Here is a 26,136-nt window from a genome sequence, read left to right as displayed (position 1 = left end):
CAAAACCTTAGAGCTACGAATTCCGAGCACTGCCTACTCAGCTGTCAGACCCCCTGTGATGGGGGTGACAGTGGTTACACAGATAATAGATTTCTTACCCATGGTGACTGAAGAGGAGGAATCAGTTTGCTGCCGCTGGCCAGATGATGGAGTTACAGGGTTTGTGGCTTCTAGGTAGCTTACAATGTCATCAATTGTCTCAGCTTGAGGTAGATGTTTAGAGGGGCTGGGATAGGAGTCAATAGCAGGAGTGACTGTTTGTGTTGGAGGATTAGGTAAAACAGGCGAGGATTTTACCTTTGTGTGTAGACAGAACTCCGAGGTACCTATAATAAAAAAATGACATGCATGAAAATGACAAAATAACAATTGGCACTAATTCAAACTCTCACAATATAAATATATTTTATGGAAGTATAATTTAATTAATGTAAAAATATTTTATGTATTTCTTAGACATAAGGCATCGATTAACCCTGGGTTCAGCTGACAGCTGCCTCCCTCACTGGTTCAAGGCCATATGCATTAATATTTCACCCACCAACAATACTGTTTGTTGTGTTATTACACTATATATACACACACACATTATATATAAGTATCTACATGTTTTATTCACCATAACTGTATGACTAAACTGGTATGGTGTCCAAAAAACATAGTGGCCACCCTCTAAACAGCATGACAAGTCATGCAGATGATACCACCTCCATCACCCAAATGGCTCTTCCCAACATACTTCTTTTGCTGTTATTACACTAATACACACATTATATAATAAGTACCTATATTTGTGTTCACCATAGAGAACCACTGAGCTGGTATGGTGAGTGCAGACAATAACAGGTGGCCACACAGAGCCAGAAGACGATGCTTCCTCCCTCCCTCAGCATTACTCATCCCACCATACTAGGCACAGAACTAATTATCACAACAATCCTGCTATTATCAGAATCCTGGTCATTTTTATCACAGCCAGGGGTCTTCTGTAATGCTATCATCGCTAAATAATAGCATGTACATATATATTTGGACATTTTTAGGCGATGCTGTGGTCACAAGCTGAACAGCAGTGCTGTTAGCTCAGGCTGTGTGCGCCAGCCTTGGTTGCTCACTCAGTACTGTAACCCCGCGATTATCCGGGATTCGAAAATCCGGAAAACGCCCTTATACAGCCAAAATCATGACCGGATAAAGTTCTCAATATCCGGCTAAAATGGCCACAGGAGCTGGATAAAAGCTGGTTAAGCCAGATAAAACATCGGAGCCGGTTAATTTGCTGCCGATGTTACACTATCCGGACAGTCAGCCGGATAATCATGGAATTGTCTGTATAAGAAAACCATGAGGCGGGCCGTACCGTATTAATCCCATCTGCCTATGGCCGAGGCGCATGGTGTAGGAGGGGGTGGGGTAGGTGGATGGTGTCGGGAGAGAGGGGAGCGTTGGGAGGGATTACCTGGGGGAATAAGGGGGGGATGGGGGGCGGCCTATACACTACAGTACAGGAATTACTATCGATTTTAGAATAATTCATCATAGCCAAAATCAAAAGAAATACTAGTAATTATGTAATAAAAAATACCATACAAATTTCCTAAAAACAATTTGCACAGGCTGAAGTTTCCTTCAAAAATATATATATTTTTTTTTCCTGCTAGCAGCCTACATAACGTGCCTCCTCCCTGCCCCGACTGGACCCGTCCAGGCCTGGTCAAGCCATGTGCTCTCTACCCTCGTGTTACACCACAGTGCCGCGAAATTAGTGAAATATTTTTTTAAATAACTTTTTTATTTTCATAGTAACTTTGAACATTTTTGGCCAAGACTATGTCTGGTAGCAGCATGAATCATTCTGGAGGTGTTAAGAGGAAGAAGGTTGTCCTAACAATTAAGGATAAACTACGTGTTAAACAACTTTGTGAAAATCGCCGGTCGACCTCATATGTTGCCAAGGAATTTAATATAGGCACTAGTACTGTTTCTGATATAAGGAAACAAAAAGAGAAACTTATGAAATCATTTCAACCTGCAAAAGTGAAGGTGCAAGCACTAGCTGAGGGTGTGGTAGAAAGACTATGAAAACTTTGATGCATGTACAGTTGGATGAGGCTGTGTACAAGTGGTTTGCTCAGCACCGCACAGCTGGCATGATAATTCGCGGCCCAGAAATACAAAATGCAGCACGCAAGTTTGCTGCAAGCCTCAGAATAAAGGATTTCGAAACGAGTGAAGGGTGGGTTGCAAGATTCAAGGGTAGGCACAATATTGTGAAGAGGAAAATTGTCGGTAAATAATTGAGTGCAGATGAAAGCAGTGTAGAACCATTTAAACAGAAATTAAGAGCATACATTGTGGCAAATAATTTATATTCGTATCAAATTTATAATGCAGATGAAACTGGGTTGTATTGGAGGAGTTTACCAGAAAAAACTCTAGCAATGAGGATTGAGAGTTGTGTGCCAGGACGTAAGGTCAACAAGGACAGGCTCTCAGCCATGATGTGTGCGAATGCCGACGGTACAGACAGAATCACGTGTGCAATTGTTGGCAAATCTAAGAAACTAAGAGCCTTGCAACATTGCATGGACAGACTGCCAGTCAAATATTATAGCTCACAAAATGCATGGTTTACACAAGAGATCTTTCTTTCTTGGTTTCATGACGTGTTCTGCAGGGAAGTTCGTGCCTATCAAGTTAAGAAACTCAAAATAAGGCCAAGCAAAGTTCGGGCATTGCTGCTGCTTGATAATGCGCCTGCCCATCCCAAAATTGACACGTTAACTTCGCAAGATGGCAAGATAACGTGTATGGCACTTCCTCCTAACACAACCTCTCTCATTCAGCCTATGGATCAGGGAGTTATCTGTGCCACGAAGAGGTTGTACACCAAAAAGATGCTAAACGAAGTTTTGGTGGTTTTGCCTCTTCCGGAAGATTTTGAACTCGGTGTGGATAACAGGGCTAAAAAAAACTTCCGAATTTGAAGAACTATACAATTAAGGAAGCCATCTATAACTGGGCCAAAGTGTGGAGTGAATTAAAGGAATCGACTTTGAAAAATTCCTGGAAAAAACTCCTCACGTCTACGGTCAGAAATGAGGAGGATGCAGAAATGGATTTTGAAGGATTAATAGATGAAATCCATGGAATGTTTAGAGATGCCGGCGAAAACTTAGAAAGACAGGATGTGGTTGATTGGCTTGAAAAAGATGCCAATAACCCAGGATATGGTGTGATGAGTGAAGACAAGATTCTCCAGTCTGTTACTGGTGAGGTCGATGTAGAGATGGAGGATGAAGAAGGAAGTGAAGAACTAACACCAATGACCACGAAGTGAATTCCAGTGAAGGGCCAGTGAACTCTTGTCTTCTGTTGACTTGTTAATTAATTTTTCATCCAATTGTGCTCATTCAGAAGTTGGAAACATGTATCAATACCTGAGGCGAACAAAAGAGCTGATCATACAACTGGCCAGTGAACACAGAAGGCAAGCAACACTTGATTCTTATATGGTAGGAAAATCAAACCAAGCGCCCTCAACAAGTGAGGCGGCACACACAACCCAAGCGCCTTCAACAAGTGAGGCTTCACAGGCAAGCCAAATGCCTTCAACCAGTGAGGCTTCCGCAGCTGATAGTGAAAACTAACTTTGCCTAATGAACTGTACAGTAATTTTAAGTGTTAATTTTAGTGCTGTGTTAGTTTGTCAAGAATTCTTAACTTCAAGATGTGTGGCATCAATCAAGAAGACGAACAACAACAGGGTAAGTTGATGTTTCTAGTTGAATATTTAATAATTATATGTGGCAAGGCAATTCAAATCATGTTGTTTGTAGTATAAAAATAGTTGGAAATAGTTAGTTTTGGACTCGTAGGTGAAAAAGTACCATTATCTGGAAAATGTGATAGTCCGGTTGGGGGTCCTTCCCATATAGTCCGGATGATCGAGTGGAGACAGTACTGAGGTTCTCACACCTGGAAATGTTGCCCATAATTTTTTTTTTAAATGGTGTCTGCTTACATGAGCCCTGAGGAAATTGATGTGAACCCCATGTAGCTGCAGGACTTTTAAATCTTGCATGGTACTCCAACACATCAATAGCTGTGATGCACAATTCCATGACAGTTACTCACCACAGCTATTGATGTGTTGTGCAGTTTAAGAGTTAATATTGCCTAGCCTGTTTTTTTGGTATTGGTCATATTTAACACTTTCGCGCTCTCGGCGCTCAAAAAAAATCAATACCCCAGATGCTTTCGGCACTTCGCGCGCCTACGCGGTAAGACCGAAAAAGTGTACACTCTTTTGACTGTCCTGACAATAATTGAAGGCGCACGTATTTAAATTTGGTATCACTGTGTTCGCAATGAAACTGTCTATAAGAGCATACCTATAAAATGCCGCCCAAGCATAAGGAGTATCAACACCAAATAAAAAACTATGCAGATCACTCGCCGAGAGCGCCAAACAGCAACAAAATGTTTCCACTCTGTTAATGGTTGCGAAGCCTACAGTTGTCCTACATCGCTAATTTTGGTATCATTGGAATCGCAATAAAATTCTCTACACAGACATATGCATATGAATGTTTAATATAGGTAATTGCCCACCCGCAAGAGTGTGTGAAGTGGAGAGTAGTTAGCCGCGAGCGCACTGGCGAAAACACAGGGGGGAAATCATGCTTGGAAAGTTTATACATTTATACGTTTCCTGACCCTACTTTTCTATGTACGTATTTCTTTTTTATACCAATGTGTTCGCAATAAAATTTTCTATAAGATGAAATGTATAACATTTGTACAAAGCATGTGTAAGAGAAGCGCCAAATATAGAACCACGTCGCTCAGTATGCGTTCGCGGCAGAAACGAACGCATTGTTTTCGTTCGTTTGATGTTTGTCATGTTTATACTTGTTGAAACATTTTATAATTTGTATGACAGTGATCGCAGTAAAATTCCCTACACAGACATATACATAACACATACAAATATTTCCCACGTGTTGGATATATCAACGGCTAAAAGGAACCCACTGCCACACGCCCGCCACACCCAGAGCCACACCCCCAAACATACTTTGTGTTTTTTTTTTTACTCATAGAAGTTTATGTGATATAATATCAACTTGTAGTTGAGACTTGTAGTTGAGACGTTGTTCTGAATCTATAATTCTTCTATTTCTTGGATGCACTGGAGGAATATTGTCTTCTACAGGAACCACCAAACTTGTAGTAGAATCTTCTATGAAATCAGAAACATCAAGTGGTTCTATGTCCTCAATGTCCATTTCAGAATTTGTGGTTGATGAGTGGGCTTGAGGTGTTGAGGTGAACAGAGGACGCCTCGCACCAGATGGGCCGGGTGTTGAAACTGCCGCGTCAGCAGGAGGAGCTGCGCTGGCATCTATGTCGGGAACATGTGGTATACTTCTTGTTGTTGGTTGTCGTTCTCCCTCCCGGTGAGGGAGAACGGGAATTTAATTGAGAAAAATCTGAGAGTATCCCCATCCATTTCGGTTAAAAAATGGAATTTATAGAAATATTTTTTCGATGGACTAGAAAAGTAGGCTGTTATGCGGAATCGTAAGAAAAAACGGTGACGAGTTATCTCTAATCTAAAGCGCGAAAGTGTTAATCCAATAATTTAATATATATTTTTTATACTGACCTGATCAACCAGGCTGTGATATCAACCTGTTCTTGCACTTGTTTATAGTCAATATTGGCTTATTTAATAAGTGCATATGTGACATACTAATTGATTGTGAATATTTTAGTTTACCTTGAAAAGCTTCATAGAAAACACCGACCTCACCTAACCTTCTTAGTATGTTAAGATAAGCATCTTATTGCTTCTTAATTACAATTATTACTTAACCTATACCATTGATAGGTTAGGTAATAATTGTAAATAAGAAGCAATAAGATGCTTATCTTAACATACTAAGGTGGTTAGGTGAGGTCGGTGTTTTCTATGAAGCTTTTCAAGGTAAACTAAAATATTCACAATCAATTAGTATGTCACATATGCACTTATTAAATAAGCCAATATTGACTGTAACCAAGTGTGAGAACGGGTTGTGTGATATATACATCAAGCTATGAGCAGCCGCATCCAACAGCCTAGTTGACCAGTCCAGCAACCAGGAGTCCTGGTCAGAGACTGGGCTGCGGGGACATTGATCCCCAAAATCAGGACAAGTTAACCGCAAGGCAAGGTAATATACTAAATTGGGTAGAGAAGCAGATAACTTGTAACTCCTCTTAGTTAAATGGAATGAATGGAGTAGTCTTCTTAGACTAATGGAATGAAGACCCCGATCACTAGAAAACGGCAGATTGGCAAAACTTGATTTTTGTAAAATACTGTACTTAAAATATATAAAATTCATTGGGAATTGATAGGGCAGACAGGGACCGATTATTTAGAATGGGAAACGAACCTGGGGGAGCCCAAACAACCATATTTGCCGGCGGAAACGCACCACAGAAAGGGGCCTAACACAAGACCCGAGACCCAGACAGAACCCCTGGCCAAAACAGCTAGAAACGGACTGAAAACTGAGGGTCAATGGCCACAGGAGCAAGCAGAGCAAACAAATATGGACACTGGGCCCAAGATCCAGGAGCCCAGAACCCAAACACAGACAGAAAAACACAAAATCGTGCGAAAAACCCAACACTCAAACGTTCCTAGAGGAACACAAAGGGCAGAACACCCCAAAAGAACAAAACACACGCGGCAATGGGAAGAGACAAAACTCCAGACGAAAGCGAAAAAATGCCCCAAAAACGCGAGCACACACTCCCAGGCACATATAAACAAACAGCCAGGTGGGGAAATGCCCGTAGAAAGAAAATAGCCACATGTGACGTCATGTTTGTTTGTTCGTTTCTTTTTGTGGAGTTCTATCCACTTCTGCTTTTGGTAGCAATTTTCACCAAAATAGGGGTTTGTTTTGGGACGCTTTTCTTTCTGGATGCCTGACCCGGTCGATGGCAGACATAGAATGCTTCCAATCACACGGGGGTTTCTATAGGCCATTGCTCCCCATGCCTCTCTGAGAGGGCCAGGTTCTGGCTCATGGTTCCTGGTAGGCACACAGAATTCCATACACATGACTGATGCCAAAGTCTGACATTAGTATATCAGCCTGGATAAGCTCCGGGGAGCCGAAGGAGCTCCCCCCAGAAAGAAACAAGCAAACGAGCATGACGTTGCATGACGTCACACGTCGCCACGTTGTTGTGTGTGCAGCTCCCCCTGCACACACACAAGGGGGGGGGGGAGCGTAAATGAGGCCCACGTTCCGTTACCACCATGTGAACAAATCCACAAGGGCCGTGACGAGGATTCGAACCTGCGTCCGGGAGCATCCCAGACACTGCCTTAATCGACTGAGCTGCGACAGGGTTAAAAAGAGTTGAAACCGAAGTTCTACTGAACTTACTGGATCCCGTAGCCTCTCCGAGGCACAAACCAGGATTTTACACAACCCCTTTTAACCCTGTCGTAGCTCAGTCGATTAAGGCAGAGTCTGGGATGCTCCCGGACGCAGGTTCGAATCCTCGTCACAGTACTTGTATATAAGTCACCAGAGGCAAATCATCTGCAGTTTAAAGACCAACAAATGAAAATAGAACGCTGCTTGGCAAACCACAAATCCAGCCCCAAACATCATCCTGCTTGGTGACTTCAACCTACAGCACCTGAAATGGAAGCACCTAGCTAATACAGTATCCACTCAATTTAACGACCTCTTTTATACCGATCTGCCGGTATTAACGACCGGTTTGGGAGCCCAGTATCTGGAGCCTGCTATACCGGTCTGCGGTCGATATTACCGACGGTCTGTATTGGGTTTGTTGTGGCATCAGCGTCCCCTCACATGGCGACCAGGCCGCCACCGACCTGGATCGTCCAGAGTCATATATTACATCTTAATTTTCTTTTAAAATGATTCACTTTAATGAAGAAAATTGTAAATTATTATTAATAAAATATTTTGAAACAGTTTTTATTAAGCAAAAGTCTTAGTTTTCTTATTAAATACCTTTTATAGTATGTATAGGCACTAGGTATTTTTGTTCCCACGGACCTAGTATGTACTCCGCCGGGCCATGTGTTCCCATTGTTTACCGTGAACTCGCGCGGCTAGCTTCAATTGTGAAGGATATTACTGTACTGTAATTGTGATCTTTTTAATTTACAAAATGCCAAAAGTTACCCAAAGGAAGCGCCTGACGGTTGCACAGAAGCTGGAGTTAATTAAGAAACTTGATAAAGGATATTCTCATGCACGAGCAGCAGCAGAGTTTAACATTCAACATAATTGTCAATTGTGAAGTAGAATTAGAACTCATGTGAATTAGTAGTAAGGCTAGCTGTTGTGTGAAGTGAGTGCCTGAAAATAAGTGTACTGTACATACAGTATGTACCCTGTATACAATATAAAACAAGCGCTGCAGAGGATGACGTAATCATCACAGCTTCGTAATCTTCAGCTTCATTAAAAGTAAGTCAATTTACCAATTTTATTTTAGTATTACAAGATATTAATTGTTTTTTTTCAACAAAAGCTACATATTAGTCTCTGCAAATGTATATTCTATCGTCAGCAGAGAAAAGGTGAGCTCAAAATATTTCGTCTTGGCTAGCTCTCAGTGACAAGGCTCGATCGCCATTGTTATGGCATGGCCACCACAGCCTGTGTTGTAACATTAAAAGTAAGTCAATTTACCAATTTTATTATAGTATTACAAGATATTAATTGTTTTTTTTCAACAAAAGCTACATATTAGTCTCTGCAAATGTATATTCTATCGTCAGCAGAGAAAAGGTGAGCTCAAAATATTTTGTCTTGGCTAGCTCTCAGTGACAAGGCTCGATCGCCATTGTTATGGCATGGCCGCCACAGCCTGTGTCGTAACATTAAAAATACATTACCTACACTGTTCAGGATAAATCAAAACACATCTCTAAAATTTTATTAAGACAATATTAACTCACTGATTGATACATGAAATATTTTTCAATACAAAGGAATGAATCAATTTTTTCCCACCCATCTGGACTTGATCAGAGCGTGTTCACACATCATCCATGCAGCAGCCAGCAACTGGCTTAATCGTCGGCCGTGCACTAAACTGGAATGCAATTACACAATGAACTTTATTTAATTTTAGTTATACAGTATAAAATATATCCTACCTGAATGTTACTTGAAAAATTACCCGACCCGACTTAACTTCGGAAATAACGGAGCTCCGTAAATAACGACTAGGGCTCAGCCCCATATAGGCTGTTAAATTGAGTGGATACTGTTATATCAGAGAATACCAAGAAGTAGCCTAAATGAACAGACACATGCAAATGACCTGCTACGGATGTGCAACAGATTTGCCTTAAACCAGCGAATAATAGAACCAACTAGAAATGAGAATATGCTGGACCTCTTTTTCACTAATAATAATGAATTCATCAGAAACATAATGGTTACAAATACCCATTACTCAGATCACAACCTAATTGAAGTTCTGACAAGCATGTGAAGTAGACTTGCACAACCAGTCCCGGATCCCAGAGGGAGGAGAATTCAGCAAATTCAACTTTAATAATGAATTGTTAAAATTCTATTTATTGTACTATTATGTTGGGACTACAGTGGAACCTCTATTAACGAGCGGCTCTATTAACGAGTTTTTCCAGTAATGAGTGAGCCACTCGCAGCAAATTTGTCTCTATTGACGAGCTCACCTCTATTAACGAGCAAAACCACATGGTGCTTCCTAGCATCTCGCGGGTTCTCGTAAATTCTCGGACGCCTCCAACGCCAGTGTTGTTGTATCGCACACGACAAGCATCCCTCTGGATTTATTTGTGCTTTTCTTTAGGTTTTTAGTGGTTTTGTGACTACAATTTGTAACGCACGATGTCGCCAAAGAAGCTGCTTGCTAAAGATAGTGTTGTCAAGAGGAAGAAAGACACAATTACTGTGGATTTGAAGAAGGAAATTATAGCAAAGCACGAGTGTGGTGTCTGTGTGACTGATCTCACAAGGGAATATGGCAGGTCCTCATCAACAATTTACACCATTAGTAAAGAGATGAGGAGGTAAGGAAGGATGCTGCCTCTTCCAGTGAGATCAGGAAAGTGTTGGGAATGTTTGAAAAGGTGACTGCAGTCTTGGAAAAGCATCACCCTGATAAAGCAGTAACAACCCGGTGTGTGAACATGTTTAATGACAATTTGCTGTATCGTTTTAGGGACATCCTAAAACAAAGACATAAGCAATTGTCAATAGACACGTTCTCTGCAAAAGTAGAGAAAAGAAGAACCAGTGATAGTGAACCACAACCCGGTCCCAGTGGGGTGAAATTCCCAAGGAGAGAGAGCCCGCCTGACTCAAGAGGTGGATTCTCCTTCCACACCATAACCCCTCTCCTCCTTCCCACCTCCCCATCGTATCCCTCAAGCCAGCAACGACTCTTCATAAGGTAAAGTAAACATTTCCAGGTAACGAGCTCGGTGCCAGAACGGATTAAACTCATTAATAGAGGTTCCACTGTAGTTTTAAAATGTGCGCCTTTATGCCGCAAACAATTTGATACCAAAATGAAAGATGTAACACAAAAATTTGTCAGAACACTAGAAAGATATAAATAATTTTGTGATGATGAGCTTCCAGAATTAAAATATTTGTTAAAATCCCAGTTATTGCTCTATTATTATGGGACTAGTTTTCAAACATGCGCCCTTTTATTGCGAACAATTTGATACCAAAATGAAAGACGTAACACGAAAATTGATGTTATCAAACTGAACGAGTATACACATTAGGTTGCAGTGTACAAATTAGTGCTCGTTCAGAGGTAATTTTAGGCTTTTCTGCGGGGAGGCACTCCAAACTTTTGTACATTATATTCATACACATCTGTAGGGAATTTAATTGCGAACACAATGATACCAAAACGAGCGACGTAGCACAAGAATTAACCCTCAAACAGCTAGGGGCCCAAATGGTATTCACCCCCACAGGCGCAACAAAAAAAAAATCCAAAAAATTCTTTCGTCTTATAGAAGTGTTCATTTTTGTTCCCTGATCACGGAAAAAATAACAAAAAAATCGTAGGTGGCATATTTTAGCCGCAATAGGATAGGGAAGTGTAGCAAAAAAGGGGCGTTGGCAGAGCCTTCACCAGACGAGGTCTACTCCAGCCAAGCTGTCAGCCGGCAGTTGCCACAAATATATTATTACGTAATTATTTTAATGTCTCTGATTGATTTTTTCTTAGTTTTTTTGCAGTAATATTATTCCATACAGTGAATTGTGGTATATTTATATAATAAAATGTGTGAACCATCGCTGTACTCAAAATTATGGTGTGCATATTAGTGATTCAATTATTATGTTCATAAAACAATAAACAAATAGTTTTGCTGTTGTTACACTATATACACATGTTATATATAAGTATCTGCATGTTTTGTTCACCATAACGAACTACTAAGTTGGTCTTGTGAGTCAAAAAGCAACGAGGAGTGACTGCCAAACACCAGCGAGCCACTCACTGCCACTCCCTCCCTCAACACCACCTCACTCACCCTCATTCTCCTCCCTCAATACTGTTTTTGCATTTATTCACTATACACAGACGTTATATATACGTATTTACATGTTTTGTTCACCATAACTGTACATCTAAGCTTGTATGGTGAGTAAAGGCACAAAGACATAGCTACTCACACAGTCAGCCGATCGGTGGCTGCCCTCAAGGCCAGACGCACTAATATTTCTCCTCCAACAATATTGTTTGTGGTGTTATTACGCTATATACACACATTATATATAAGTATCTACCTGTTTTATTCACCATACCTGTACAAATAAGCTGGTATGGTGCCCAAAGACCATAGTGGCCATCAGTAAACAACATGCCAAGTCGTGCAGACGACGCTCCTCCCTCACCAAAATGGCAGCTCCCAACCTACTCCTCTCGCTGTTATCACACACTATACACACATTATATATAAGTATCTACATTTGTGTTCACCATAGCGAACCACTAAGCTGGTATGGCGAGTGCAGTCAATAAATGGTGGCCACACACAGTCAGATGACGACGCCACAACCCTCCCTCCACAGCCTTACTCCCTCCATGGAGCACAGCGCTAAATATCACCACAATCCTGCTATTATCAGAATCCTGGTCAGTTTTATCACAGTCAGGGGGCTTCAGTAATACTATCACTGCTAAATAATAGAAGTATCAAATATATTTCGGCATTTGTAGGCGATGCTGTGGTCACAAGCTGAACAGCGGTGCTGTGAGCTCGTGCTGCGTGCACCAGCCTTGGTGGCTTGCTCAATACTGACGCTATAACACCCAAGAATGTTGGCCTGGATTTTTTCTTAGGTGGCATCTGGCAACTATCGGTCGTGGCTGTACTATAGCTGCTCCTATCCCAGGTGGGGCATTTAAATTATAGTGCTAGACACGAAATCATATACAGTGGAACCTCGATTAACGAGCGGCTCTATTAACGAGTTTTTCCAGTAACGAAATCATATATAAATGATGTGCGCGGTTTCGGTTTTGTCACTGATATCATTTATATATGATATGCGCGGTTTGACGGTTAAGGTGAGAAAAATGGAACGAGTATGCACATTTTACTGATTTTGTGCGCTCATGGGTAACTTTTGCCGACTTTAGGGTTTGCTGTTGGGAGCCACGCCAGGCTTTTGGACATTATATTTATACACACCTGTAGGGAATTTAATTGCGAACACAATACCAAAACGAGTGACGTAGCACGAGAATTAAGGTGAGAAAGCTGAAACGAGTATACACATTTAGGTGTCACCGCGTGCTTACTCGCACGCTCGCCCGCACGTTGGGTGCATGACCCCTAAGTTGACTGCACGCCTGCCTGGTGACCGATAGTGTTAAAATTGCTACCAAAAGCCGAACTAGTGGATAGACCTCCCCAACAGAAAACAAACTAGTATGACGTCACACATCACCGCACCGCTGTCTGTGCAGCTCCCCCCTTCCTGGGAGGGGGAAGGGGGAGCCCCAGACCTCTCACGCCGGCTATCCACCCATCAGTTCCGAGGCTGGATGTCAAAACATGCGAAAAACCGCCGACCGGAGGGGGGGAGGGTTGCCAGGGAGCCTCCGGGTCTCACCCAGAAAATGGTGTTTCATTACATTCAACCCTGGTTTTCTGGGGGGAACCCCATCGGCTTCCCAGAGCTAACTACCCACATAGGAAGGTCAAAGGGACGGAACTGGGAGGCGGACACCACGCACCCCTCAACGGAAGCAAGACAACTGGCAGCAAACGCCAACCCAAGGCGACACAGCCCTGAAAGGGCCCGGGAATAACACGAGACAACGAGCAGCAAGGCCCCTATGCCCGAATGACAGCAGCAAGGCCCCCTGTGCCCGAAAACCAAAAGACCCGTGCCCGAATGACAGCAAGGACACACCACCCAGACGGCAGCAAGATCAGCGAAGCCACAAACGTCATGGGCATGAGGAAAGAACACAGGCAGGCTAGCCCCAATAACACGGTGGACAACCCAGGACACCTTCACCCGCGAATAGGGAAGAATGGAACCAGATCAACTCAAAGCTCGCCCATGGAACTAGAGGCTGAGGCACGCAAAGAACAGCGGAGGGCCGCCATTGAACACAAAACACAACACACGCCCGGCCTGACCAACCAAACGTCAACAAACCAAGGACCCCTCCGGAACACAGCAGCCCCATCCCCTGCTAGAAAAGGCTGCCACCGAACAACCAAAATGCCAAGACTGAAGGAGCAGAAAACCCCTGCGGAGGAGAGCAAGAAGCCCAGCGACCCGACCCCCAGAGGCAAATACCAACAGGAAAAAAGAGCCAACGAAAAACAAACCGGAACCGAAGGGGCACCACCAACCGAGAACACAGAGCACGCTGACCAGAGACCAGGACGGTGCAAGTTGTGCACGAACAGGCCGGAGGTGAAACAACTCACAAGACAGCTTACTAATGGTGCAGAAGCAACACCAAGACCGAAAGCAAGCCGAAGCGGCTCCACCAGCGCCGCACAAAACGAGGCGACAGTATGTGGCAAGACGACAGCCCCCAACCCTCACCAGAAACCCAAAACGACGTTAACAACCGCAGCCACCTAAGAAGGGACAGGAGGATAAGGAAGGACCGCCAAAATACCCCATACTGCCGCCAAGAAGAAGTACGCAGGGGGACACCAACAATGAAGCCACCAGACCACCAACCGGAGGCAACACACGCGAGGCAGAATGTAATCAGCCCCAACAAGGCTCATCCGAGCTTGGAAAGGCCGGAGCCACAGGAAGGTCTCTGGTGCGACCACCAAGCCCAAGCCGGCACAAAGGAGATGGAACATCTGCCGAACAGAAAGCTCCCCAATGCAAGCAAGCCCGCCAGGAGATCAGAAACGATGGGTCCGACGCGAGACAACGCAAGACCCTGAAAAGCCAACAGGCAGGGCAAGCCAGGAAAACCGAAGAAGGCGTAAGGGTTGCCACCAGAACAGTACCCGGCTCCCCGGGGAGCCGAGTACTGTTTGCTCCCAGTTTGCTCCCCGGCTCCCGGATAGCAAACAAACGAGAGCGTTGCCACCACAAGGCTCAACGTGCAACGCCCCTGCTGCCTGCACCCGCTTACACAGCACAACTGGGTAAAACTCGCAGGACTCCGGGTCGAAGGTGTCACCGACCCCACAGGTAGCAGACGGAGGCAAAACAGAGTCACCCTAAGACAAGGGGTGAAAGCAACCCTCAAACTCACTGGAAGCAAGGGGAGACTCCGGGGTCACATCCATCGGACCTGCGTGCCCCCAGGGGTTTCCCAGGGTCCTGATCGTTTACTATAATAGGACTCGCGCTCGGGCAATCCCAGGCAGGGTACTGCTAACCGGTGCCTAAAGCTACCAAACAACTTTCTAAGAGCTGAACCCCCGGAACATGTACACTCACAGGGACCTAGCAGGGGGAACCACCAGAATAATACTCAGAACACAAGGGACACAGGGGGCAAGAACGAAGGCAGACCCCCACCAGGTAGATAAACAAAAATAAAAAGAAAACCCCGCAAGAGGACAGCGTACCCAAGAGGAACAGAGTCGGCCGCCATATAGGTGAAAACAGGCTGCGCAGTACCCTGCACCCCACCAGTGCAAAACTGCCCTGTACCCTAAGGCGAACATTGGAGACAGAACACCCGAGCACACAAAAAGCGGCCGAAAACCAAGCAGTAAACGGCCAAGCAGGGGCAGGACCCAAGGAACTTGTGGAAGGTGGCCCCAAGCCCCAAGTGCAATACTTACAGGGCACCTGGGGAAGGGAACCCTAGGTGCATGCAGCTCGAGTATTGGAGACTCACTCCCGGCTCACGCACCACCTAGAAGACAGACACCACACTTTAGGTACATGTACAGTGCTGAAACAACTATTGGAGCCAGAGCACACAACCGGTGCCATTAGCATCAGCCGAAGAACTGATGGGTGGATAGCCGGCGTGACAGGTCTGGGGGCTTCCCCTTCCCCTTCCCCGGGAAGGGGAAGCTGCGCAGACAGCGGTGCGGTGATGTGTGACGTCATACTAGTTTGCTTGTTTTCTGTTGGGAAATTCTATCCACTAGTTCGGCTTTTGGTAGCAATTTTAACCAGAATAGGGGTTTGTTTTGGAATGCTTACCTTTCTGGATGCTTGACCCAGTCGATGGCAGACATAGAATGCTTCCAACCACACGGGGGTTTCTATAGACCATTGCTCCCCTTGCCTCTCTGAGGAGGCCAGGTTCTGGCCGTGGTCCCCGGTAGGCCTAGAACTCTATACACATTCTATATACACATAGCCTATTCTACAAATTCATAAACAACAAATTGCAGGTAAAGGATAATATCCAGAGGTTGAAAAAGGGAAACAGATTCACGGAAAATGAAAAGGAAATGTGTGATACATTAAATGAAAAGTTCCAAAGTGTGTTTGTACAAAATGAAATCTTCAGAGAACCAGACACAATAAGAATTCCAGAGAACAACATAGAGCGGATAGAGGTGTCTAGAGATGAAGTGGAAAATATGCTAAAGGAGCTCGGGAAGAACAAAGCAGCTGGCCCAGATGGCGTTTCACCATGGGTTCTGAGAGAATGTGCATCTGAGCTCAGCATTCCACTTCACCTGATCTTTCAGGCATCCCTGTGTACAGGAATCGTAGCAGACGTGTGGAAACAGGCTAACATAGTTCCAATCTACAAAAGTGGCAGCAGGGATGACCCCCTCAATTATAGACCTGTATCATTGACAAGTGTAATAGTGAAAGTATTGGAAAAGCTAATCAAAACTAAATGGGTAGAACACCTAGAGAGAAATGATATAATATCAGACAGACAGTATGGTTTTCAATCTGGAAGATCCTGTGTATCGAATTTACTCAGTTTCTATGATCGAGCCACAGAGATATTACAGGAAAGAGATGGTTGGGTTGACTGCATCTATCTGGACCTAAAAAAGGCTTTCGACAGAGTTCCACATAAGAGGTTGTTCTGGAAACTGGAAAATATTGGAGGGGTGACAGGTAAGCTCTAACATGGATGATAAATTTTCTGACTGATAGAAAAATGAGGGCAGTAATCAGAGGCAATGTATCAGAATGGAGAAATGTCACAAGTGGAGTACCACAGGGTTCAGTTCTTGCACCAGTGATGTTTATTGTCTACATAAATGATCTACCAGTTGGTATACAGAATTATATGAACATGTTTGCTGATGATGCTAAGATAATAGGAAGGATAAGAAATTTAGATGACTGTCATGCCCTTCAAGAAGACCTGGACAAAATAAGTATATGGAGCACCACTTGGCAAATGGAATTTAATGTTAATAAATGTCATGTTATGGAATGTGGAATAGGAGAACATAGACCCCACACAACCTATATATTATGTGAGAAATCTTTAAAGAATTCTGATAAAGAAAGCGATCTAGGAGTGGTTCTAGATAGAAAACTATCACCTGAGGACCACATAAAGAATATTGTGCAAGGAGCCTATGCAATGCTTTCCAACTTCAGAATTGCATTTAAATACATGGATGGCGATATACTAAAGAAATTGTTCATGACTTTTGTTAGGCCAAAGCTAGAATATGCAGCTGTTGTGTGGTGCCCATATCTTAAGAAGCACATCAACAAACTGGAAAAGGTGCAAAGACATGCTACTAAGTGGCTCCCAGAACTGAAGGGCAAGAGCTACGAGGAGAGGTTAGAAGCATTAAATATGCCAAAACTAGAAGACAGAAGAAAAAGAGGTGATATGATCGCTACGTACAAAATAGTAACAGGAATTGATAAAATCGACAGGGAAGACTTCCTGAGACCTGGAACTTCAAGAACAAGAGGTCATAGATTTAAACTAGCTAAACACAGATGCCGAAGAAATATAAGAAAATTCACCTTCGCAAATAAGAGTGGTAGACGGTTGGAACAAGTTAAGTGAGAAGGTGGTGGAGGCCAAGACCGTCAGTAGTTTCAAAGCGTTATATGACAAAGAGTGCTGGGAAGACGGGACACCACGAGCGTAGCTCTCATCCTGTAACTTCACTTAGGTAATTACACTTAGGTAATTACATGACTGATGCCAAGGTCTGACATTAGCATATCATCCTGGTAAAGCTCCAGGGAGCCGACGGGGCTCCCCCCAGAAAAGAGGAAGAGATGCAGACTGGAACGGAAACAGCGTTTCCTCTATAGGCAAAGAAAACGAATCGTGGAACAACTTGAGTCACACCCTAACTCAAGAACGATGAAGAAGGCTAAGTAGAGAAATATAAACTATAGAACTAAAGCTACAAGAATCATACAAAATCCAAGAGACAAAAAGAGCAAAAGGCCATCAGTGAAATAGAGAAATCCAACATATTTCTTCTATGCAAAATCAAGATAAAAAACTACATCTAGTATCAGGCCCCAGTGAAAGGGAAATGGAACTTTCACAGATGAAAACAAAGAAATGAGCGAAATACTGAGGAATCAATATGACTCTGTCTTTAGCGAGCCACTAAACACACTGAAGATTCATAATCCAAATGAATTTTTCATGGATGTGAGACCAACATTAAATCATATATCACCCTATTCCCACTGGATTTTGAAGAAGCCATACACAGTATGCCTATACACTCTGCACTAGGCCCTGATTCTTGGAACTCAATATTCATCAAGAACTGTAGAAAACCACGATCACAGGCCCTTCACATTCTTTGGAGACAGAGCCTAGATACTGATATTATACTAACAACAGCAGAGAATAGCACCACTTCATAAAGGAGGAAATAAGGCAAAGGCAAAAAATGACAGACCGATAGCACTAACATCACACAACATAATCTTCAAATGAGTGCTAAGAAGTAAGATCGCACAAAATACATGGAATCCCAACATCTCCATAACCCTGGACAACATGATTTCAGAACAGGGCGCTCTTGCCTATCACAGTTGCTGGACCACTTTGACATAACATTAGATGCTATGGAAGACAAACAAAATTCTGATGTAATTTACACAGATTTCACAAAAGCCTTTGACAAATCTGACCATGGTATTGTTGCACACAAAATGCAATCCAAAAGGAATTACCAGAAAAATAGGCAGATGGATCTACAATTTTCTGACTAACAGAATCCAATGTGTAATAGTCAACAAAATAAAATCCGATCCATCAACCATGAAGAGCTCAGTCCCTTGGGGTACTATGCTTGCTCCAGTACTTTTTCTCATCCTCATATTGGTCAGAAAACAACACAATCTATAGTACAGTGGTACCTCAGCTTATGAATTTAATCCGATTCCAGAGATGTCTCGTAAGCCGAAAATTCGAAAACTGAAGCAAATTTCCCCATAAGAAATAATGGAAATTTAATTAATCCATTCCAGACTCCCCAAAAAATTAACTTCAAAGTAAATTTTATACCTAATTCACCCAAATCTTCAGTACTAAAGTATGTACAAGTTATTACTTATCTTTACCGATGACTCTTGTTGGTGTATGGAAGATGGCAAGGAAGGGGGAGGAGGAGAGGTGTTAGTGTTTGAAAGGGGCAGTCCCTTTCCATTATAACATCAGGCAGTGATGACTTCTCTGGAGTACTTACACTGGTACATTTTGCCTGCATACCATTAAGATCTGCTTGTGGCTCACTGCTTGTTTATCTTACTAAAATCCTGTCTAGTGACACTTGTTTTTCCTTACGTTGTAACACTTGTCTGAAGTGAGACGTCACATTGTCATTAAAAAGATTAACACAACAGCCTGCTACAGCTTGCTCTGGGTGAATTAATAACTTTTCAACATCATTAAGTGTTTGTGTTCTTTGTTTCGTGATTGTTGATACGCCTTTTGCCACTTTAAGGATTTGGGTGTACTCATGACGGAAGACCTTACCTTTAAAGAACACAATAAAGTAGCCATCACAACTGCAAGAAAAATGACAGGTTGGATAACGAGAACCTTTCACACTAGAGATGCTACACCGATGATGATACTTTTCAAGACGCTAGTGCTCTCTAGTGTGGAATACTGTTGCACAATGACAGCCCCTTTCAAAGCTGGAGAAATTGCTGACCAGGAGAGCATGCAGAGATCCTTTACTGCTAGAATCCATTCAGTAAAACATCTAAAATACTCAGAACAATTAAAAGGCCCAAATCTGTATTCTTTTGAGTACAGGCGGGAGAGACACATAATAATTTACACGTGAAAAATATTAGAGGGGCTGGTCCCAAACCTGCACACAGAAGTAACACCACATAGGGTCAACACTTGCATCAGAGAAGCTCCTGCATATTTCAACAATTCTAAGTATTGTAGTATAGGTTGATGATAGTGAGTGGTGTCCCAGAGAACATAAAGGTATAGAACTTTTGAAAAATAGGTAAGATAACAGCAATGTGCTAAGGGAAGTGAAAAAATTGGATGAGAAAAAGTTGCCCTAGTGTTTCCAGTGCAGAGAAGAACATTCAAAATGGCCGCTGGCAAGAGGAAAAACAAAACAGAGCTTGATTTTGTGGGATTCAATGAAGAAAGCATTGATATAAGCAGTCTACACAACAAGTTGGTAAAATTAGATACTATAGTGAACTCTCATGTAGAAATAATTAGTAAATTGAAAGAAAGTAATAACCATTTGAATAGCAAACGTTTATGTTTTGAGGGTTTAGTGAAAGACTTGTGCAAGGACAAGAATCAATTGGAAACAAATTGTAAAGCCATGGAAGAAGAAAATAAACTCTTAAAAATAGCTTTGGAAGAAGTTAAAGTAAATTTAAACATAAATGACTACAATATTCAACAGGAGAAACAGCTTTTGTCAGCACAGATGGAGGAAGTTACACAGGGAGTAGAACAGTGCAAGAAAGATATGCAACTCACTTATGCACAAGTGGCCATGGAGAAGGAAAAAATAGAAGCAGCAGTAAAGAAAGCCAAACACTGCAGCAACCAAGATAAAACAAACATTAGGCTGGAAGTGAGAAAGGAATTCGCATCTAACCCGAAGTTGGTGCAAAACACAGTTGATCGGAGTAAGTCTCTGATAATTTTTGGTTGCAAAGAAAAGGAGATAACATCTAAGTCAGAAAGAGCTGTAGAAGAAGCGATAGTAGTAGACAAAATTGTTGGCTTCGTGGAAGGTCATACTACCATAGAGAATGTGCGCGACTACAGGAGAATAGGCAGATACATAAAAGGGAAAGATCGACCTTTGAGGATCACCCTAAACGGTGCCAAACAGATGGAAGAAGTACTACGGAATGCTAGAAAATTACAAAGTGATGAGGATGGGAAAGTGTGGTCGTTAAGACGAGATCTTTCAAAAGAAGATAGAGAGAAGCTGAAACTGAACCTTGCCGAGGCAAAACATTTAAATGAGAGCAGGAATGAAGAAGAAATCAATTCTTTTTTCGACAAAGTGATAGGGGTAGGCAAACCAGTAAAGTGGTACATAAAGGCAAACCAACAAAAGCATTAGAGAGAGGGGAAGTGAAGAATAAGGAGAGGGGGAACAAGTTCCTGAAGATTGCATACACCAACATAGATGGAGTGAGATCGAAGATACTGGAGTTAAGTGATGTAATACAGCTGCAGACACCAGACATTGTTGCACTCACGGAGACAAAACTTGAAGATGTTATTTTAAATGAGGTCATATTCCCAATGGGCTACTCAATTTGGAGACGGGACAGAAAAAACCAGCGTTGAATGTAATGAAACGCCATTTTCTAGGCGAGTCCCGGAGGCTCCCCGGAGCGTTCCCAGGCTGATATGCTAATGTCAGACTTTGGCATCAGTCATGTGTATGGAGTTCTTAGGCCTACCGGGGACCACGGCCAGAACCGGGCCCCCTCAGAGAGACAAGGGGAGCAATGGCCAATAGAAACCCGCATGTGGTTGGAAGCATTCTATGTCTGCCATCGACCAGAACAGGCACCCAGAAAGGTAAGCGCCTCAAAACAAACCCCTATTCTGGTTAAAATTGCTACCAAAAGCCAAACTAGTGGATAGAACTCCCCAACAGAAAATGTGATGTCACACGTCGCCGTGCCGCTGTCTGCACAGCTTCCCCCTCCCCGGGAGGGGGAAGGGGGAGCCCCAGACCCTCCACGCTGGCTACCCACACCTCAGTTCTTGAGGCTGATATAAAAAAACGCGAAAAAAACACCGACCAGAGGGAGGGAGGGATGCCGGGGAGCCTCCGGGACTCACCCAGAAAGTGGCGTTTCATTACATTCAACGCTAGTTTTCTGGGGGGAGCCCCGTCAGCTCCCCGGAGCTAACTACCCACAGACGGAAAAAGAGGGACTTACCCGGGAGGCGGTCGTTGCTCACTCCTCAACTCGAAGCCAAGACAACTGGCTGCAACCGGCGACCCAAAGCAACACAGGCCCGACGGGGCCCAAGGACATTCACAAGGTAACGAGCAGCCAGGACCCTGTTCGACTGCCAAAATCCTCGCGCCCGAATATCAGACAAAGACATATTCCCAAAGACGGCAGCAAGAGCTGCGAACTTACGAACGTCATGGGCAAGGGGATAGACCACAGGCTGGTTGGACTTAATAACCCTGCGGACGACCTGGGAGACCCGAACCCGCGAACAGGGAAGAAGGGGAACTGGATCAACCCAAAGCGCGTCCCCGGACACAGAAGACGTGGCGCGCAAATATCGGCAAAATGCCGTAACCGGACACAAAATATGATGCACCCCCGGCCTGACCAACCAAGCATCAACCACCCACGGACCCCTCCGGAACGCAGCAGTCTCATTCTTCGCCAGAAAAAGCTGGGTACGGCTGTTCTCGTGCTAGGTACGGCTGTTCTCATGCTGGGTACGGCTGTTCTCGTGCTGGGTACGGCTGTTCTCGTGCTGGGTACGGCTGTTCTCGTACTTGGTATGGCTGTTCTCTTACTGGGTACGGCTGTTCTCGTACTTGGTACGGCTGTTCTCTTGCTGGGTACGGCTGTTCTCATGCTGTTCCTGGTCCTCGACCAGGCCTCCACCCCCAGGAAGCAGCCCGTGACAGCTGACTAACACCCAGGTACCTATTTACTGCTAGGAAACAGGGGCATGGGGTGAAAGAAACTCTGCCCATTGTTTCTCGCCGGCGCCTGGGATCGAACCCAGGACCACAGGATCACAAGTCCAGCGTGCTGTCCGCTCGGCCGACCGGCTCCCCCACTCTGTTTGCGAAAGTGAATTTTCTTATATTTCTTCGACATCTTTGTTTAGCTAGTTTAAATCTATGACCTCATGTTCTTGAAGTTCTAGGTCTCAAGAAATCTTCCCTATCGATTTTATCAATTCCTGTTACTATTTTGTACGTAGTGATCATATCACCTCTTTTTCTTCTGTCTTCCAGTTTTGGCATATTTAATGCCTCTAACCTCTCCTCGTAGCTCTTGCCCTTCAGTTCTGGGAGCCACTTGGTAGCATGTCTTTGCCCCTTTTCCAGTTTGTTGATGTGCTTCTTAAGATATGGGCAGGTTATCTTGAGATGATTTCGGGGCTTTAGTGTCCCCGCGGCCCGTTCCTCGACCAGGCCTCCACCCCCAGGAAGCAGCCCGTGACAGCTGACTAACACCCAGGTACCTATTTTACTGCTAGGTAACAGGGGCATAGGGTGAAAGAAACTCTGCCCATTGTTTCTCGCCGGCGCCTGGGATTGAACCCAGGACCACAGGATCACAAGTCCAGCGTGCAGTCCGCTCGGCCGACCGGCTCCCTCGCTCGGCCGACCGGCTCCCTCGCTCGGCCGACCGGCTCCCGGGCACCACACAACAGCTGCATATTCTAGCTTTGGCCTAATAAAAGTCATGAGCAATTTCTTTAGTATATCGCCATCCATGTATTTAAATGCAATTCTGATGTTAGAAAGCGTAGCATAGGCTCCTTGCACAATATTCTTTATGTGGTCCTCAGGTGATAGTTTTCTATCTAGAACCACCCCTAGATATCTTTCTTTATCAGAATTCTTTAAAGATTTCTCGCATAATATATAGGTTGAGTGGGGTCTATGTTCTCCTATTTCACATTCCATAACATGTAATTTATTAACATTAAATTCCATTTGCCAAGTGGTGCTCCATATACTTATTTTCTCCAGGTCTTCTTGAAGGGCATGACAATCATCTAAATTTCTTATCCTTCCTATTATCTTAGCATCAGCAGCAAACATGTTCATATAATTCTGTATACCAACTGGTAGATCATTTATGTAGACAATAAACATCACTGGTGCAAGAACTGAACCCATGTGATACTCCACTTGTGACATTTCTCCAGTCCGATACATTGCCTCTGATTACTGCCCTCATTTTTCTATCAGTCAGAAAATTTTTCATCCATGTTAGAAGCTTACCTGTCACCCCTCCAATATTTTCCAATTTCCAGAACAACCTCTTATGTGAAACTCTGTCGAAAGCCTTTTTTAGGTCCAGATAGATGCAGTCAACCCAACCCATCTCTTTTCTGTAATATCTCTGTGGCTCGATCATAGAAACTGAGTAAATTCGATACACAGGATCTTCCAGATCGAAAACCATACTGTCTGATATTATATCATTTCTATCCAGGTGTTCTACCCATTTAGTTTTTATTATTTTTTCCAATACTTTCACTATTACACTTGTCAATGATACAAGTCTATAATTGAGGGGTCTTCCCTGCTGCCACTTTTGTTGATTAGAACCATGTTAGCCTGTTTCCACACGTCTGCTACAATTCCTGTACACAGGGATGCCTGAAAGATCAGGTGAAGTGGAATGCTGAGCTCAGATGCACACACTCTCAGAACCCATGGTGAAACTCCATCTGGGCCAGCTGCTTTGTTCTTACTGAGCTCCTTTAGCATATTTTCCACTTCATCTCTAGACACCTCTATCCGCTCTATGTTGTTCTCTGGAATTTTTATTGTGTCTGGTTCCCTGAAGATTTCATTTTGTACAAACACACTTTGGAACTTTTCATTTAATGTTTCACACATTTCCTTTTCATTTTCCGTGAATCTGTTTCCCATTTTCAACCTCTGGATATTATCCTTTACCTGCAATTTGTTGTTTATGAATTTGTAGAATAGGCCCGGTTCTGTTTTACATTTATCCGCTATCCCTTTTTCAAAATTTCTTTCTGCCTCTCTCCTTACTGCCGTATAGTTGTTTCTCGCATCTTTGTATCGCTGGTATGTTTGGGGGTTTGGCCTCTTCCTATACTGATTCCATTTTTGTGTCTTTTGGTCTCTTGCCCTCTCACAATTTCTGTTGAACCAATCCTGTTTTCTGGCCCTGCATCTCTGTTTTGGTATGAATGTTTGTGTGCCTTTCTCGTATATTTTTAAAAATTTGGCATACATTTCATTTACTTCCCTGCCTAGCAATAAGTCTGTCCAATTACACTCATTAAAAAAAAATTTGAAGTTCCCCATAGTGACCTCTCCTTAAATCGAGTTTATCAACTGTTTCAATGTCCCCATTTTCTTCTAGATGATATCTTAAAGCATAATCAATGTCTAACAGGACATGATCACTCTTTCCCAAGGGAGGAAGGTACTGGATGTCAAATATCTCTTCTTCTTTCCTGGTGAATACTAGATCCAGTACTGACGGTACATCTCCTTCCCTCATTCTTGTGGCTTGCTTTATGTGTTGATACAAGAACGTCTCCAGAATGAGGTTCTGTTTGGTTACGTCTCGTGTACGGTGTCTCGTGTTACGTCTAGGGTACGGCTGTTCTCGTGCTGGGTACAGCTGTGCTCATGCTGGTTGATTTTCTGCTACTAGTTCTTGCAAAATATTGTTTCGTTTTTGGCATTAATAAGGCACTATTAGTAAGCCCCTGAGACATTTTGTTTTATAACCAAAGAGCTGTAGTAAAAAAAATGGTCAACTCCACAATTATTCTTCTATACGTACACCCTTCAGTAGGCTGGGGTTTAAGCCAGATCCAGTAGCATAAATCTCTCTTAAATATTCGATTAACATCAAATTATATATTTTTGGGTTATATATTTAGTTTAGCAACATTATTATGGTAATAAGAGCTATAAAAAATACTTATTTTGGAACTGATTTATTAATTTTATTATTTCAAAGCCATAGATCATTGAACTGTTGCGACGAAATCGAACAAAACAAGCATGGTGTTGTGTGTACAGGGATTAGACCCGTCCACTCGTGCTGGAGTTGAGCCGCCAATAATGTGAATAATATCTCAAATAGCAGATATCTATCATATTACAGTATATTTTTGGTTTTATTTAGTTTAGTTTAATTAGGATAATAAAGAGTTATTAAAACACTAGTTTTAGAAATGATTTATTAATGTGAAACGTTCAAAGTCATGGGTCACTGAACTATCTTGAGGTTATCTATGACAACACAGATGAAAGTGAGTGAAACCTCACTGTAAAGTGAGGTTTACAGTACAGTATTCCCTAATCTGTCCACCCTCACTCGTCTTGTTTCATCACAGAAAATGTATACAAGAAGATTACAACACATTAGCTAGCTATTCATGCTTCAGCCTTTAAATTAATTTACAAAGATACGT

At 43.1% G+C, this 26,136-nt stretch overlaps 1 protein-coding gene across 5 annotated transcripts in view; it reads right to left on the bottom strand.

The window, feature by feature from the left end:
• The window catches only part of LOC123767961 (uncharacterized), a 301,614-nt gene that overhangs the window by 248,935 nt on the left and 26,543 nt on the right, over nucleotides 1-26,136 (bottom strand). For all 5 annotated transcript variants that reach the window (XR_011223182.1, XM_069306507.1, XM_069306506.1 and 2 more), the window contains exon 4: nucleotides 99-326. Coding sequence is in view for 4 of the 5 variants with exons in the window: in XM_069306507.1 (XP_069162608.1) it covers nucleotides 99-326 (228 nt within the window). In the remaining variant the exon portion in view is untranslated. The remainder of the gene's footprint in view (nucleotides 1-98; nucleotides 327-26,136) is intronic.

This window comes from Procambarus clarkii, chromosome 58 (genome assembly GCF_040958095.1).
Source record: "Procambarus clarkii isolate CNS0578487 chromosome 58, FALCON_Pclarkii_2.0, whole genome shotgun sequence".
Classification (NCBI taxonomy): Eukaryota; Metazoa; Arthropoda; class Malacostraca; order Decapoda; family Cambaridae; genus Procambarus; species Procambarus clarkii.
Note: the sequence above shows the minus strand (reverse complement) of the source record. Positions and strands in the feature narration are given on the sequence as shown.